The 15,184-nt window shown below is 38.5% G+C and overlaps 1 protein-coding gene across 2 annotated transcripts in view; it reads right to left on the bottom strand.

Annotated features, from left to right (window-relative positions):
- Positions 1-15,184, bottom strand: part of UGP2 (UDP-glucose pyrophosphorylase 2) — a 64,632-nt gene that overhangs the window by 5,659 nt on the left and 43,789 nt on the right. For both annotated transcript variants that reach the window (XM_047069661.1, XM_047069660.1), the window contains exons 4-8: positions 5,652-5,837; positions 4,358-4,491; positions 2,190-2,487; positions 835-1,032; positions 17-259 (exon numbers count right to left, since the gene is read on the bottom strand). In XM_047069661.1, the coding sequence (XP_046925617.1) occupies positions 17-259; positions 835-1,032; positions 2,190-2,487; positions 4,358-4,491; positions 5,652-5,837 (1,059 nt within the window). The remainder of the gene's footprint in view (positions 1-16; positions 260-834; positions 1,033-2,189; positions 2,488-4,357; positions 4,492-5,651; positions 5,838-15,184) is intronic.

Raw genomic sequence — 15,184 nt, 5'->3', positions numbered from 1 at the left:
ATCTATAATTACGTACCTTTGTAAAAGAACTGCCTAATTTAACCAAGGGTACTGTAGGAAATTCCCTCTTTTCACTCATTGTCAAAGATCCTGCATTAAGGCTATAGAGGTTTGACATCACAAGCAAGAGATCTGATGTGGTTTTGACAGGTAGAAAACGGCTCCTAGGAACATTAATACCTAGAGAGTTCTCAAAACTTTTAATGGCAGCCCCTACTGCAGTTTCTAACTGAATGACATTCAGGCCTCCATCCAAAGTCTGTAAGAAAAAAAAGGGGTCGGGGGAGAGAAGAAACAGGTTTTAGCAACTTTGTTTCGTGGAGACTAGTTAATATTTGGGGAGTGGTTTCAGAGATCCATTGAAGGAAACAATTTTGAGAACTGATATTTAGCAAGCACATACCATATGCCAGGTGCTTATACATACGTGGTCTTTTTTTGGCATCATAACTCCTCTCTTTATTAATATTTCCATTTTACAATAAGGAACCAAATGTTCACAGAAAACTCATGCAAGGTGACTGTCTGTGGCCAAAAGACCTTTAAGTGTCAGAGCAACAAGTAAGACCGAGGTCGGTTGCTCTATTTTTGGGCCCTGTCCTCTTGCTGCTACCACAGCCCCAGGTGAAGTGAGGGTACCAGGGCTTGGCACACTAAAGAGATGGATGGGTGTAGACTCGGAAGGACAGGGCCAGAAACTGGAGAGACTGACTAGGCAAAAAGGAGGAACCAATGAATAGGTGGACCAGACAGAGTGGGGGCAGCAGGTCTGCGTGCAGCCCACCTATTATGATCTTAGGAACCAGGGAGACCAGGGCTGCACCTGTGGCTTACCTTTGGATTCACGATGATTTCCATATCAATAGCATTTTGCTCTTGCAGTCTTTTAACTGCCGCAAGAGAGATCCATAGGTTGTTTGTGTTAAATATTTTGAATTTTGATACAGACTTGAACTCATCAACATGTGCTTTTGGCACTTGAGCGATTTCCACCAGTCTCAGTTTGCCTTCATACTGAGTGAGGGTCCCACCCTAGAAAGGCAGACAGGAGTGTGTGAGTGCCTCCACATCTCTCCCAGTCACAGCCATACCACACTATTTTCTAGTCTGTGAAAGGACATTGATGATAAAGTCCCCCAGATATCAAACGCTTTCGCACTGATTCAATCTGTAATACGCAGCAACATACATATTATAGTAGTGAACCAAAAAAAATATTCAGGTTGTGTGTCATTTTATACTGTGTACCCACCCTCTCATCCACAATAAAAGCCGTGGGAGTGTATCTGAGTCTTCCTCACTTTTCGAAGGCCTGCTACTGGAACGGCCATTCCTCTTATTCCCAAACCACAGTCCATCACTAAACAACTAGTCCTGCCACCTCAGACCCTGCTCTGACTGACTGGCTGCAGGATCAGCGGAGAAGAGGGAAGACAGAGGCACAACAGGATGAGAAGTGACCCCCAGAGTGGCCTCCACTTAAAGATGTTCTTAAAGTCATCAGGTGATAGCAGTGTAGGGAGAGGGGAACGTTCACTCACCTATCAGGGGGCATTTGCAAGAAGCATAGAACCCAGCCCAGGAACTGACCATTTTAGTATTTACACACTGTCTACTTCTCTTACTCCCTGTGGCTAAGTAGTAAAACCTTGTGTACCATTTCATCAAATGCCAAGTGTCATCACCACTAAACATGCAAAATTATAAAAAAAATTTGTGCCAAACAACTGCATTTTTTTCCAATTACAGAGACATTACAGTGATAAAAAAATATATTGAAGTGCATAAGTAAAAACAGAAATAGTAAATTTTCACTAAAGGAACAATGAAATAAATACACTTAAGCACCAAACTAGAAGAATATTAAAGGTATGAACAAACGTTGAAACTGTTTTCACTTAGGATTCAGAATTATCCTACAAATATATGTGAACTTGTTTTCAGTTAGAATCATCCCTATAGATTACTCAACAATACTGTTAACTCTTGATTTATATCTACACAGTTATGTCAGGTGAAACTTAGAGTGCTCTATAGTATACTATCTCACTCTATCTTACAGTGACGTTATCAAGTGGATACATGTGTTTTGCTTCACACAAAAAATTCTGCAAATAAAAATAGCTTGAGCTACATAACCTGTGAAATGTGAGATATGAATCCCCAAACTGCTTCCTCTCAGTATTTACCTTTACATCTGCACGTGTTTTATTTGTGACTTCCATGACAAATTCACAGGGTTTCCCATTGGGTGGGTTCATTAGATGATTAAGAATATAAAGATCCACAGTGGCACCCAGATTATCTATGTTGGACACAAAAATATACTCTTTGCCTTCTCCTATAAGGGTGTCAAGCAAACCAGAGTTGTAGAAACTGGCGTAAATATCACCGTGACCTGGAGGGTACCAAGCTTCTGTATTTTCCCCTGAGTACGAGACATCCTTTGCTACAGGCAGTAAAGATTCCTTATTAATCCTCGGGTACCTTTAAAAAAAAAAAAAAAAAAAGTCTTTTTCAATATCAATTCGGAGAGTATTCCAGACCTTCAAGTAAAACAGTGCATTTAAAGTTAAATAAAACTGGGGCACCTAAGTGGCTCAGTTAGTTAAGCATCCAACTTGGTTTCAACTCAGGTCATTATCTCAAGGTTTGTGGGTTCGAGCCATGCATCGGGGTCCGGAGTTCTCTCTCCCTCTCTCTCTGCTCCTCCCCCTACCCCATGTGTGCACACGTGTGCATGTTCTCTCTCAAAAATAAAACTTTCAAAACACCCACAAAGTTAAATAAAACCTTTCAGTCTATTAAAAGTAATCAGGTAAATCCATTTAAGAAAATCTCTTTAAAAAAATCTCTTATCTGTGTTGTTCAATAATCAATTAACTTCATCATAATATTTGCTGCAAAAAAATTTCCATCATCATACAAATGAGAGGACACTGCATATTCTTAAGATACTAATATATTTTGTAACTCTTAAAGAGTCCTAGATTAGAGTACTCTAATTTAATGAATTTACATGAAGTCAATTTCTCAAACTTACTTGGCCTGTCTGGGAGATCTATCTGGGAGAATCTGTCCATTCTTACAAAGACATCTATTCAGGGGCGATGCTGTTTCTTTCCCAGAAAAATCAACAGCAGATTAGTGCTCAAGGACATGTGCTTCCTACCACTAGTGAGAACGTGTACCGGGGCTGGCAGTGGGGGAAGGGGGGACAGAGGAGCTAGCACTGTAACAGACCAAGGACCAACCAGAAAACAGAGGAAGAGCACCTGCAACATAGAAAATGTCCATGAAAAAGTAGATTAAAAACAAAAACAACTGATGATACAATTTTAGAAATACCCATTCTGTACAAGTTCACATAGCCCCATATCCATCCTTAAATGGAAGTCTTCTTTTCCCAGTTGCCTGGGCTTTATCAAAATTCATCATCTGAATTCCTTTCTATGGGCACACCTTGGAGATACTGCAGTTTCTGTTCCAGACCACAGCAATAAAACAAATGCCGCGATAAAGCGAGTCAAAATTTTTTTGGCTTTCCAGTGCATATAAAAGTTATGTTTACACTATACTATAGTAAGTGTGCAGTAGTAGCATTATGTCTTAAAAAAACAAAAAAAACAACGTACATACCATAATTAAAAAGACACTTCATTGCTAAAAAATGATAACCATCCTGTGGGCTTTCAGCAAGTCATAATGACTGATCACAGGTCACAACAAATATAGTAATAAAGAAAAAATCTGAAATATCGTGAGAATACCAAAATGTGTGACACAGACACAAAGTGAGCAAAATGCAGCTGGAAAAGTGGCACCAATACCAACAGACTTACTTGTTCAATGCAAGGTCACCACAAACCTTCAACTTGTGAAAAACTACAGTATCTGCAAAGCACAACAAAGTGGAAGGCAATCTAACAAGGTGTGACTGTGCTTCCCTTCCCCAAAGATTTTTTCCAGAAGTTATTAAATTCCCCCCAAGCCTATTCAGGATGTTGAATAAATGTCTTCTCATATGAAAGAAAGTTATCAACACGGTAGACTATAAAAGATTTTCATAGACCCATGTGGATCCCAAATATGCTCTCAGCCAAGACCTAAGCCAGCCTCAAATATTCTGAACATGGAACAAGCAGGTTCTCTCTTAAGAATTAAGGTTATAGAATCGCAGAGTGACTGTATCACCTATCTATGAACAAGTGTTCAGCCTCTAAAGGCACTAAGCATTTGCAAACACGAGTTTGTGGCACTGCACATCTTGATGTTGCTCTGTTTCAACAAGAAAAAAGTCTGTTTCCCAGGAATAACATCCCTCAGACTTATTTTTTTTTAACTTATCTTATCGTACCTGCTTTGATTAAAAGTGTAGATTTTCACACGACAATGATTGTACTTCTGTAGTATTTTTTTTGTATCTTCATCCGTGTTAAAAGAGTTCATTAGAACAAGAGGAACATCTGTATTGTAGGTTTTGTTCAAATGCTAGGGAGGAAAATAACAGATTACTCAGATTTACTTTACTTTCACTTAAAAGTGTAAAACCCTTAATGTTTAATCACAAAGTATCCAAAACATTACCTATATGCAGCCAAATATAAATATTTAGCATAAGCCAGACATTTTGCTAAATAGTTCACCACGTACTTGCTCATTAAATCACAATCCTATGAAACAGAAACTCTTGTCTGTGTTATATGGATGGCTAAACTGAGGCCCAGAGAGGCAGAGTCCAATTCCGGAGTTGTGTGCCCAGCCAGTGCCCTGTGGCCTTACTGGATAGGCAAATGCTGACTACGCATTTATTTACTCTGTCCAGAGTACAGTGGGGATGAAAGTACAAATCTTACAAAGACACAGCTCCCTACTCTCAGGATTCACGTTAAGAACTGTGAATCACTCCCCAACTGAAATCTTTTCAATCTCTAGGAAAAGTTAAGGGGCAACACAGAATGAGAAGAAAACAGGTTCTCAGAAGTCAGACTACCATCTCGGGCAAGTAAATCAACCTCTATGTGCCTTGGCTTCCTCATCTGTAAAATGGGGATGAGAATAAAGAGTACTTAGCTGTTGAGTCAATTGATGAAAAGAGCTCAGAGTGATACTTAGTTTACAGTACATGCTAGATAAACGTGAGCTGCTGCTACTGCTAGTCTTGTAGTTGCCAGCATTGTATTAGACACTAGAGATAAGAGATTCTTTTTTGCAAAACACAGGCCACTGCCTCTGAAGAATTAAGGTCTGTGATTAACAACTTTATCGTAAGAGACAGTTCTTAGCATCCACGGCACCCAACCAGATCTGAAAATTCTCCCTGGCCTCCCAAAAGTGGTTAATAAAGCCAGATCATCCCAGCTGGGAGGAAGGCTGCCACTAGAAAGAAATTTGGCAGAGGAGTGGGGGAGATCAAAGGAGACTCCAAAAAGATCCAGAATTGCAACAACCACAAGGGCTATTTAAAGATCAAAAGCTTTTACATCACCCTAAGGATTTGCCCTTGGGATCACCAAACCTTTTTATGTACTAATAAAAAAACTAAAGATAGCAAATTCCTTGCTATCCACATCTGTTATTTCATAAGATAACATTTATAATAACCTAAAACTGACTTTAGTAGTTCATGAGAAAGGCTGAATGTTACTCACTTCAATTTGCTGAACGGTCAGATCCAAAAAGGTATTCTCATTCCTCACACCAATCAGACTTTTCGGACCTTTGCAGCCCATGCTGGTTCCCAAACCGCCATTGAGTTTCACCACCACCAGCTTATTTAGTACAGAAGATATATTATCAGGTAAGCCTCTGGCCTTTATCTTTTCATAGGGCTGAATCTGAAATTGAAAAAATAGAATTCAAATAGGTTTTTTTTAATGTTTATTCATTTTTTTTTTACTAATTTTTTTTTTCAACGTTTATTTATTTTTGGGACAGAGAGAGACAGAGCATGAACGGGGGAGGGGCAGAGAGAGAGGGAAACACAGAATCGGAAGCAGGCTCCAGGCTCTGAGCCATCAGCCCAGAGCCTGACGCGGGGCTCGAACTCGCGGAGCGCGAGATCGTGACCTGGCTGAAGTCGGACGCTCAACCGACTGCGCCACCCAGGCGCCCCTAATGTTTATTCATTTTTGAGCTAGAGAGAGACAGAGCATGAGCAGGGGTGGGGCAGAGAGAGAGGGAGACACAGAATCCAAAGTAGCTCCATGCTCTGAGCAGTCAGCACAGAGCCTGACATGGGGCTCAAACTCACAAACCGTGAGATTATGACCATAGCCAAAGTTGGATGCTTAACTGAGCCACCTAGGCACTCCTAAAATTCAAATTGTTTTATGAGAGGTTAAATCCAGTCAATCTCAGGGTTATTTCCATGTTTCCTTAAAGAGTTTGCTTTCTTCACAGAAAGTTTCGACTGCATTTCCTTTAATGTCACAAGTCCTTCTGGTACAAAATCAAGTACTTACTTGCAACTTCTCTTGCACAAAGTAGTAGTTCAGTGGCTCATTTACATTGTGATGGAGTAAAAGAAGGGGGAAAAGTTACAGTCTACAAATATTTGCCTGGCTGGTGAGAACATGTAAGTCTCTTGAACTGCCTCCAAAAACTCAGAATTACTAATTTGCTTCAATATAGTAAATGGGATACACAAAACTCACCAAATCTTCAAACATTTCTGGTACAGAATGGATCTACTTCAATTCTGGAGAAGTACATATGTGATCACACATTATCCCTTCTCCCAAAGGAGGCAAAAACAAAAACCAAAATGTTCCTTGCAATTCTCCTCCATTCAACAGTTAAGTCTGCCCTTCAGGGAAAGGTGGTGTAGGGTTTTTGTCATACTTCTAAGTTAGAATTTAACTGTCAGGCATCATTTTATAGAGCTTGTATTGGAAAATTCAGCGTGTTCTCTCTGCTCCAATAAATACTCTGATGGGGTGGGAAAGGCAAGAGCTGGGGCTGGAGAGAATCTCCTTGTCTGTTTCTGGGAGCACAGAGCATTACTCTTCAACTTCTCCCTCCTAGAACAAGAACAACCACACAGTGGGAGACCAAATTCTTTTCTTCAAGGCAGAGGCACAGCCAAGTCTAAATATGTTCTAGTAAGAATAAAGTTTTTACAAAGGTCATAGAATATTCTCTAACCAGTTGCAGGACTTTGTTATTCTTCTTTATTGGAATACATCATCAAATGTACTCTTCAGTTACATCATCATGGTGTGGGACAGTTAACACTTGAGGAGGCTGAAGAAATAAAACCATAAAGTGCTCACTTACTATGAGTTGAGCTATTTTTGTTTTGCTACCTGTAGAGCGTGTGTGGGTGGGTGGTGGATGAAGTCTGTAATTGGGAAAGGAGTTCATGGGTTCACACTCCAGTGATTAGGTTGTGGAGGCAAAAATGCCTTTATACTTGGTCAAACATACATATGTGTCCTATGTCGATTCCTGACCACACAATTTCTACTGTTAGCAGCTCTTTCCACACAAACTAGTCTGGGACTCTTATTTCCTCTACCTTGCAAGACACTCTGCTAACTGCCAACTGCAGACAAATGCACTTTTGCTTGGTGTAAATAGTGAGAAACAAGAAATACTCTTCTCCAAGACTCTCTGCTGGTTACCACCCCAGTTATCACTAGTGCCACTAAGTAGCCTTCTGCAGTCATTCATATTTAAAAGGTCTGGTGACAGAGAAGACCAAAGGAGAAGACAGGCTTTTGGGCACCATGGCCTTCAGTGGATGCTACCCCAATACTAGGATGCTAACCACCAAGGAAAAGAAGGGTAGGGAAGCAGGAAAGAACATGGACTATACTGGTTGCTTCCCTGGCAGTACCTGGTCCAGTTGAGGACAACACATGGATGAAAATAACTTGGATACCCAACACACACACACACACACACACACACACACACACACACTACCCAGGGCCCAAGTAACTGACATTCCTTGAAGGATGTTTTGACTCCACTGCCATGAACATTGTTTCTTCAGCATGGCAGAGAAACTGGTAATATTGTTTGGGAGAAAAAGCCCAATTTAAGTGCTATACTACTAGAAAAATAAGAGGAGATGACAAAGCTGGAACTTGTCACCCTAATAAAACATGGCAGTTTATAATCCTTTCAAAAGCCCAGCTGTTGAAATCAACCAGTCAGTGAAAGGAATGCCACTGTGATATAATGTCTTCAAACAGTCTATTATTAGGTTAGGAGAATTTCTTGGGCACATTACATTTACTCAAAGAGTTACAAAATGGAACCAAGCCAATTAGTTTCCAATTATCTTTTAAAAGCCAAGAATTTCCATTCAGCAGTTACTTTTGACTTCCCAAAAAAGACTTATTTACGGAGGTCTCAAAAGGGTGTGAAAAATCAATTTAACTAAAACTCCCTACTTCATGCATTCATTTTAAGTAACATTATCAGTTCAGAAATATTTTTACCTATTTAATGCTTCCTTTAATATATTTTTAAAAAAATACATAAAAGCAATTTTTTTCTACATATGGTAGACAGGCCTACATTTTCCAATTTCACCTAAAAAATTTTCATTATGAAACAGCATACATACAAGTTCATAAAATATATACAGTTGAAAGTCAAAGAACCTAAATAAATAAGAATATTACCACAACTTATAAGTCTCCTTGAGTTTGTCCCTGATCATATTCCTCTTCCACCCCTAGTGGTAACCACCATCTTGACTTTTACTTTATTTTTACCACCTATGTATGTATCCATAATGATAATATTTTACTTAATTTCATCTCTAAACTTTCGACTTGCTGGTTTAATTCATTGTTATACTTAAGAATAATTCACATTAATGCCTAAAGCTATAGTATATTCAGTTTTCACTGCCATATGGTACTCATTTTATATATCCATTAAAAGAATCCATTAAAAGAATGGCTGTCACTATTCACAGATGATATGATTCTATATAGAGAAAATCCAAAGACCCTACAAGTAAGTTATTAGAATAATGTGAGCATAGCAACATTGAAGATACATGATCAATATTTTAAAAAACAACTGTTTTTAGAGCCCTGTACTCTGCTGGTGAGAATGTAAAAAGGTGTCCAGCTGTTAAGAAAAAAAGTATTGTGGCTCCTAAAAAAACTTTAAATAGAATACCATATGATCTACCAAATCCACTTCTGGGTATACACTCCAAAGAATTGAAAGCAAGTTCTCAAAGAGATGTTTGCATACTTACCTTCATTATTCACGATAGCCAAAAAGTGGAAGCAACTCAAATGTCCATCAACAGATGAATGGATAAAACAAAATATGGCACATACACGCAATGGAATAGCATTCGGCTTTAACAAGGGAAAGAAATTCTGATACATAGTACAATATGAACGAAGTATTAGGTTAAAGTGAAATAAGCCAGTCATAAAAAACAAATACCTGTATGATTCAACTGATATGGGGCACGTAGAGTAGTCAGACTCCTATAGACAGAAAGCAGAAGGGTGGTTACCAAGGACTGGGGAAGGGAGGAATGGGGGAGTTGTTTAATGGGAACAGTTTTAGTTTTGCAAGATCAAAGATTCTGGAGGTTGGTTGCATAACAATGTGAATGTACTAATGAATTTTATGTTTAGAAATGTTTAAAAATGATTTAAAGAAGATTAACTGTCTCTCTCTATATATATGAAGAGTTAGAAAACAGGATTAAAAATAGCAAATATTTAGGAATGAATCTAACAAAAGATATGCAAGACTTCTCTACACTGAACACTATAAAACATTTCTGAGAAAAATTAAAAGACTTAAATAAATTCAAGGATGTATTTATCATGTTTATAAACTCGTAGACTTACAAATGTAAAGATGCCAATTCTTCCCAAACTGATCACTGCAATCCTAACCAAAATCACAACAGTTTTTTTTGTGTGTGTGGAAACTGACAAGCCTATTTAAAAGTGTATGAAAATGCCCTATGACCCAGCAATAGCACTGTTAGGAATTTACCCAAGGGATACAGGAGGGCTGATGCATAGGGACACTTGTACCCCAATGTTTATAGCAGCACTCTCAACAATAGCCAAATTATGGAAAGAGCCTAAATGTCCATCAACTGATGAATGGATAAAGAAATTGTGGTTTATATACACAATGGAATACTACGTGGCAATGAGAAAGAATGAAATATGGCCTTTTGTAGCAACGTGGATGGAGCTGGAGAGTGTTATGCTAAGTGAAATAAGCCATACAGAGAAAGACAGATACCATATATTTTCACTCTTATGTGGATCCTGAGAAACTTAACAGAAACCCATGGGGGAGGGGAAGGAAAAAAAAAAAAGAGGTTAGAGTGGGAGAGAGCCAAAGCATAAGAGACTGTTAAAAACTGAGAACAAACTGAGGGTTGATGGGGGGTGGGAGGGAGGGGAGGGTGGGTGATGGGTATCGAGGAGGGCACCTTTTGGGATGAGCACTGGGTGTTGTATGGAAACCAACTTGACAATAAATTTCATATTAAAAAAAGTGTATGAAAATACAAAGGGCAACGAATAGGCAAGACACTCTGAAAGAAAACCATCAAGTTGGGAGAACCAACTTTGTGACAGTCTTTTCTAATTGTAGTAGCATAAAATTTGCCAACCTAGCCATTTTAAGTGTATAGTTCAACAGTATTAAGTATATTCACGCTGTTGAGCAACCAATCTTCAGAATTATTTTTGACTTGCGAAACTGGAACTATACTCATTACAAAATATGTCCCCATTCCCTCCTCCACCCAGCTCCTGGCAACCACCCTTCTGTCTTCTGCCTTTAGGAGTCTGACTACTCTAGAAACCTCATACAAGTGGAATGATACAGTGTTTGTTTGTGATGGACTTATTTCACTTTGCCTAACATCCTCAAGATTCATTTAGCATTCTTTCTTAAAGGTGGCTTGTATGTTTGAGGATATTCCAAATTATTAGAGATTTTTCCCAGAAAAAGTCCATATTTAAAGTTTCTTTGTGTGTATGAAACATATCTGGGAAAAGGAGGGCTGGTATGAAGGACTGGAATACAGGTACAGCTTGGCAAATCTATGATAAATTGAGTACTATAAAACTTACGTGTAAGTTATAAAACTTAATATTTACAGATATTAAAAATGGAATAGAATACAAGTTTTGAAGTCTCAGTTTAGTAATCAGACAATGGGTTCTTTTTATTTGAGTTTAGCAAATACACCCACCCTAACTTTGAATTAAAAAAAAATTAAAGGATGAAAAGAAAATTACAAGCATAACCACAGTTCTAAAAGTATAAACCGAAGAAAATGCTGTGCTTCAGATACATGTGAGAACAATGCAGAATGGCAGGATGTAGATTTCAAACATCATTCAATACCTGTGTTCTGAATTTCCTCTTATCTCTAAAGGATAGGCAGCCTGTCATTTCAAGGGAAAAACCACAGAAATACAAACAATATAAAAAGATTTCTTCATATTTAAGTATATTATAATCAAAACATTAACAGGATGTCACTTTTTTCACTGTCACTCTCTAGACATAGTGTCCGCTAGAACTTTATGCAACTATGGAAGTGTCTTATTTGTAATGGCCATGTGTGGCTATTGAGCATTTGAAATGTGGCTAATGCAACTAAGGAACTGAAGTTTTCATTTAATATTAATGTAAATCAACACACACGGCTAATGGTATGTGCAATTCTATATGGTCTATTTAAAAAAAAAACAACCAAGGAATCAGAATTATGTTTTTCATTTTAATATAACTGCTCAGATCTTTTTTTTGTTCACTATAACCTTTTTCCACTTCAATACCACTGACATCACAAGACACTCGACTCAACACATAAAAAGATGAGCTAAAACCTAATTCTTCCTTGTCTTCAGTAATCAACATTCCATTTCTACAACAATGCACAATAGTGAGCTTTTTACTAAGGATAAACCGATACTCAACTTCAGCATTAGAATGTGACCAAATTATCTGTATTCAGTCTCAGCTTAACCCTCTCGAAGGCTGAATGCCAACTCCCACAGCTACATACCAATTCAGGAGTCCCAGAACCTGTGATGATGTAGGTATTATCATATTTTACCGTTACTGCAACCTCAGCAATTCAAACAAGGCATACCATTAGAATTAGTTGTCAATATCTGACTAATCTGCTTCAAATTGAGGTAAACATTCTAGATGTAACTTGGGGTGAGAAATTTCAGGTAACAATGTTCTAACCAATCTAATATAAATGATTACTACAAGAGTAAAAATGCTACATTCTATAAGCTATTCATGTTATGTACAATGTTTGCAAATATTTCAGTTAAATTTAAATTGGGAAACTGACAATAAACAAAAATTGAGTATGTAGGGTATCTTTAGGAAGAATATAATTTCCATTATGAACTGACAAATGTTTGTACAGATATACACAGTAATACCAAGTGAATAAGGTAAATTGAATATCTTAATTTTAACCTTTAAAGAAATGCTTGGTATACTAACATGAATAGCATTAAAGTGAGCTTTAGGAACCATGTTTAATTTTTAGCTATTTAATTTCCTTTAGGTCATGAATCTTTAGGAAAAAACACTAAGGAATTTTTCACTTCCTGTGAAGATGAATTAAAAACCAAAATGTCAACCTTATGCCTAAAGTTTCATCAAGAGAAGAAACAAACGTCCAAAATCATACATATTCAAGATAAATCATCTTTGACCCACACACCATAAAAAATACAAAGTCCATGAGAAGTATTTAGAGAAAAAGTACATTCTGTTCACACCAATGAAACTTTGAAACATGGAGTTAGGACATTTGGCTCTCAGCCAAAAGATATATCAGGTATACCTGTAGTTTTAATTCAAATCTCCCCAAGATTGGTATCTTAAGAACTTGAGTTTAATTTTTAATTTTTTTAATGTTTATTTTTGAGAGAGAGAACGCAAGCAGGGGAGGGGCAGAAAGAGAGAGGAAGACATAGAATCTGAAGCCGCTCCAGGCTCTGAACTGTCAGCACAGAGCCCGACGCGGCGCTTGAACCCATGAACCATGAGATCATAACCTGAGCTGAAATTGAATGCTCAACCGACTGAGCCACCCAAGCACCCCTAAAATTTTTTTAGGATTTATTTATTGTGAGAGAGAGAGAGGAGGGAAGGGGCAGAAAGAGGAGGGGAAAGAGAGTCTGCCCTGTCAGCACAGAGCCTAACGTGGGACTCAATTTCATGAACCATGAGATCATGACCTGAGTCAAAATTAAGAGTTGTATGCCTAACCGACTGAGCCACCAAGGTGTCCCAAGAACTTGAGTTTAACTTTTAAATGTAATTCTGAATTATTTTTCAAATATTTGGGATGAAATAAAATGATCTGATTCAAGCATAACATTGAGTTCCAAAACTGAGTTAATAAAGACTTTTGGGTACAAGCCCAGGCAACTACCAGTTGAGTGGACAGAACTCTGTGAAATGCCATATTTAAAACCCTCTACCCTAAGCTGAGTGGACAAGGAGTCACCTTATCTGTACAAATGTCAAGGAACCAGGGTTCTTTATATGGTGCTTTCAGTAATACCCACTCATCTTGCTATACCTAATCTTTAAAGCAGCTAATTAAAAAAAAAGGCTTCACTGAGGAACTTGACTGTTAACACGAAAAGGACTGACCAGAACTATGGTGGGGAAGGGAGGAAGAGCCACAAGGTGCGAACTAACAGTTGTGACCAGGAGAGAGATGTCCAAAATGGGCAGGTTGGTGCTGCTGGAAGCCTTCCCTGGACATTTTTCACTTGCGTTTCATAACTTATAACCCACCCCACCTCCCAACAGAAACAGACACAGACACACACATATGCAAAGAAAGGTACCAATCATTTGATTCCAAGAAGCCAGGACACTTTCTGTCTAAAGTTTATTACAGGTTAAATTAGGCAGTAAGCTTTCCATCACATAAGCCACCTTATGTGAGAACACAAGTTCTCTCTGTTGCTGATGCTGTCCACACCCTCACCAGGGACCTCACCAAGCAATCCCACAGAGCTCAGTTTAGTTCCACAAACTAAGGGGATCTGTGTTAGAGAGTTGCTTGGCAACAGCTGAAGTGACACCAGACACACCTAAGTCACAGAGACATTTTTAGACTTGCCCTTCACTTTCCTTTTCTCAGCTGCCTCAGGAGAATGCACAAAGACATCTACTCATGCAAAGAAGGATGGGATTTGGAGACAACAGGGGGTACCACGCACTGCCGGACACGGCCTCGATATTACTCTGACTCAATCACTTTAGTCAACCACTAGTGCGATCTTTATGTCCTCAATCCTGATCATCCTGTTTCTCTTTCTCCAAAACATGAAGAGAATTCAGTGCTGTAAGAAGACCTCCACCACAAATAAATACACAATAGGGCAACCACTACATGTGAAGTGGGGCAAACCCCATGAGGCTCCCTGCAAGATGCACACAGAAGGCTAGGCCACTCATGTTCCCTCCTCCTGGGAGAAAAGAACTGTTCGAATACCCAACTTCCTCTGGCAGTGAACAAAACAAAGTAGTTGGCAATGTACTAAAGAACATGATTTAAACAAGATTCTGCCCTCTAGAGTGTCAATCTAGTTTCTCTGCAGAAACTTAAAGATTTTTAAGAAGATCCTTTAAAAACTATCTACCATGATCTGTACCTTGCCAAGTCTGTTCACAACTTAGTTTCCAGTTAGAAGAAAAGCTGAATTCATCACACAGTCATGGACACACTGTTCCCATTAGCAATAGTATAACCCAGTTCTTGGTAGCATATTTGTGCTATTCCTGGAGACAGTGCCAAATACCCAAAACAAGCTAACAGTACCTGCCCTGTTATGGTTCACAAGGGTCTGATTATTGCAATCTGAAAGATCTTTTTTTCAACAAAAGCAAGTTTGCCTGAAAGAAAATGAACTATGTAAACAGTAAAACAAGTTTGAAATGACGCTCCATATGTGCAGGAAGTATTCCAAGAACATAAGCTTATTCACAAAACCCTTACTGCATGGTCTGTGTGCCAAGTTCAGTGCCAGGCACTTTCACATACTGTCTCTCCATTTCACATTTCTAAAGGTAATGACTAAGTTCAGGGTCATTTGAAAGCTCCTACACATTAATGACATACCTAGATCAGAGATTTTTTTTTTTCCACTAAGCCCCTCAGCCACCGAGA

Source organism: Lynx rufus, unplaced genomic scaffold (genome assembly GCF_022079265.1).
Source record: "Lynx rufus isolate CCGP_SWC_20201006 ecotype Redwood Valley unplaced genomic scaffold, mLynRuf1.p SCAF_8, whole genome shotgun sequence".
Lineage (NCBI taxonomy): Eukaryota > Metazoa > Chordata > Mammalia > Carnivora > Felidae > Lynx > Lynx rufus.
The sequence above is the reverse complement of the archived record's forward strand: the minus strand, read 5'-3'. Positions and strand labels throughout refer to the sequence as shown.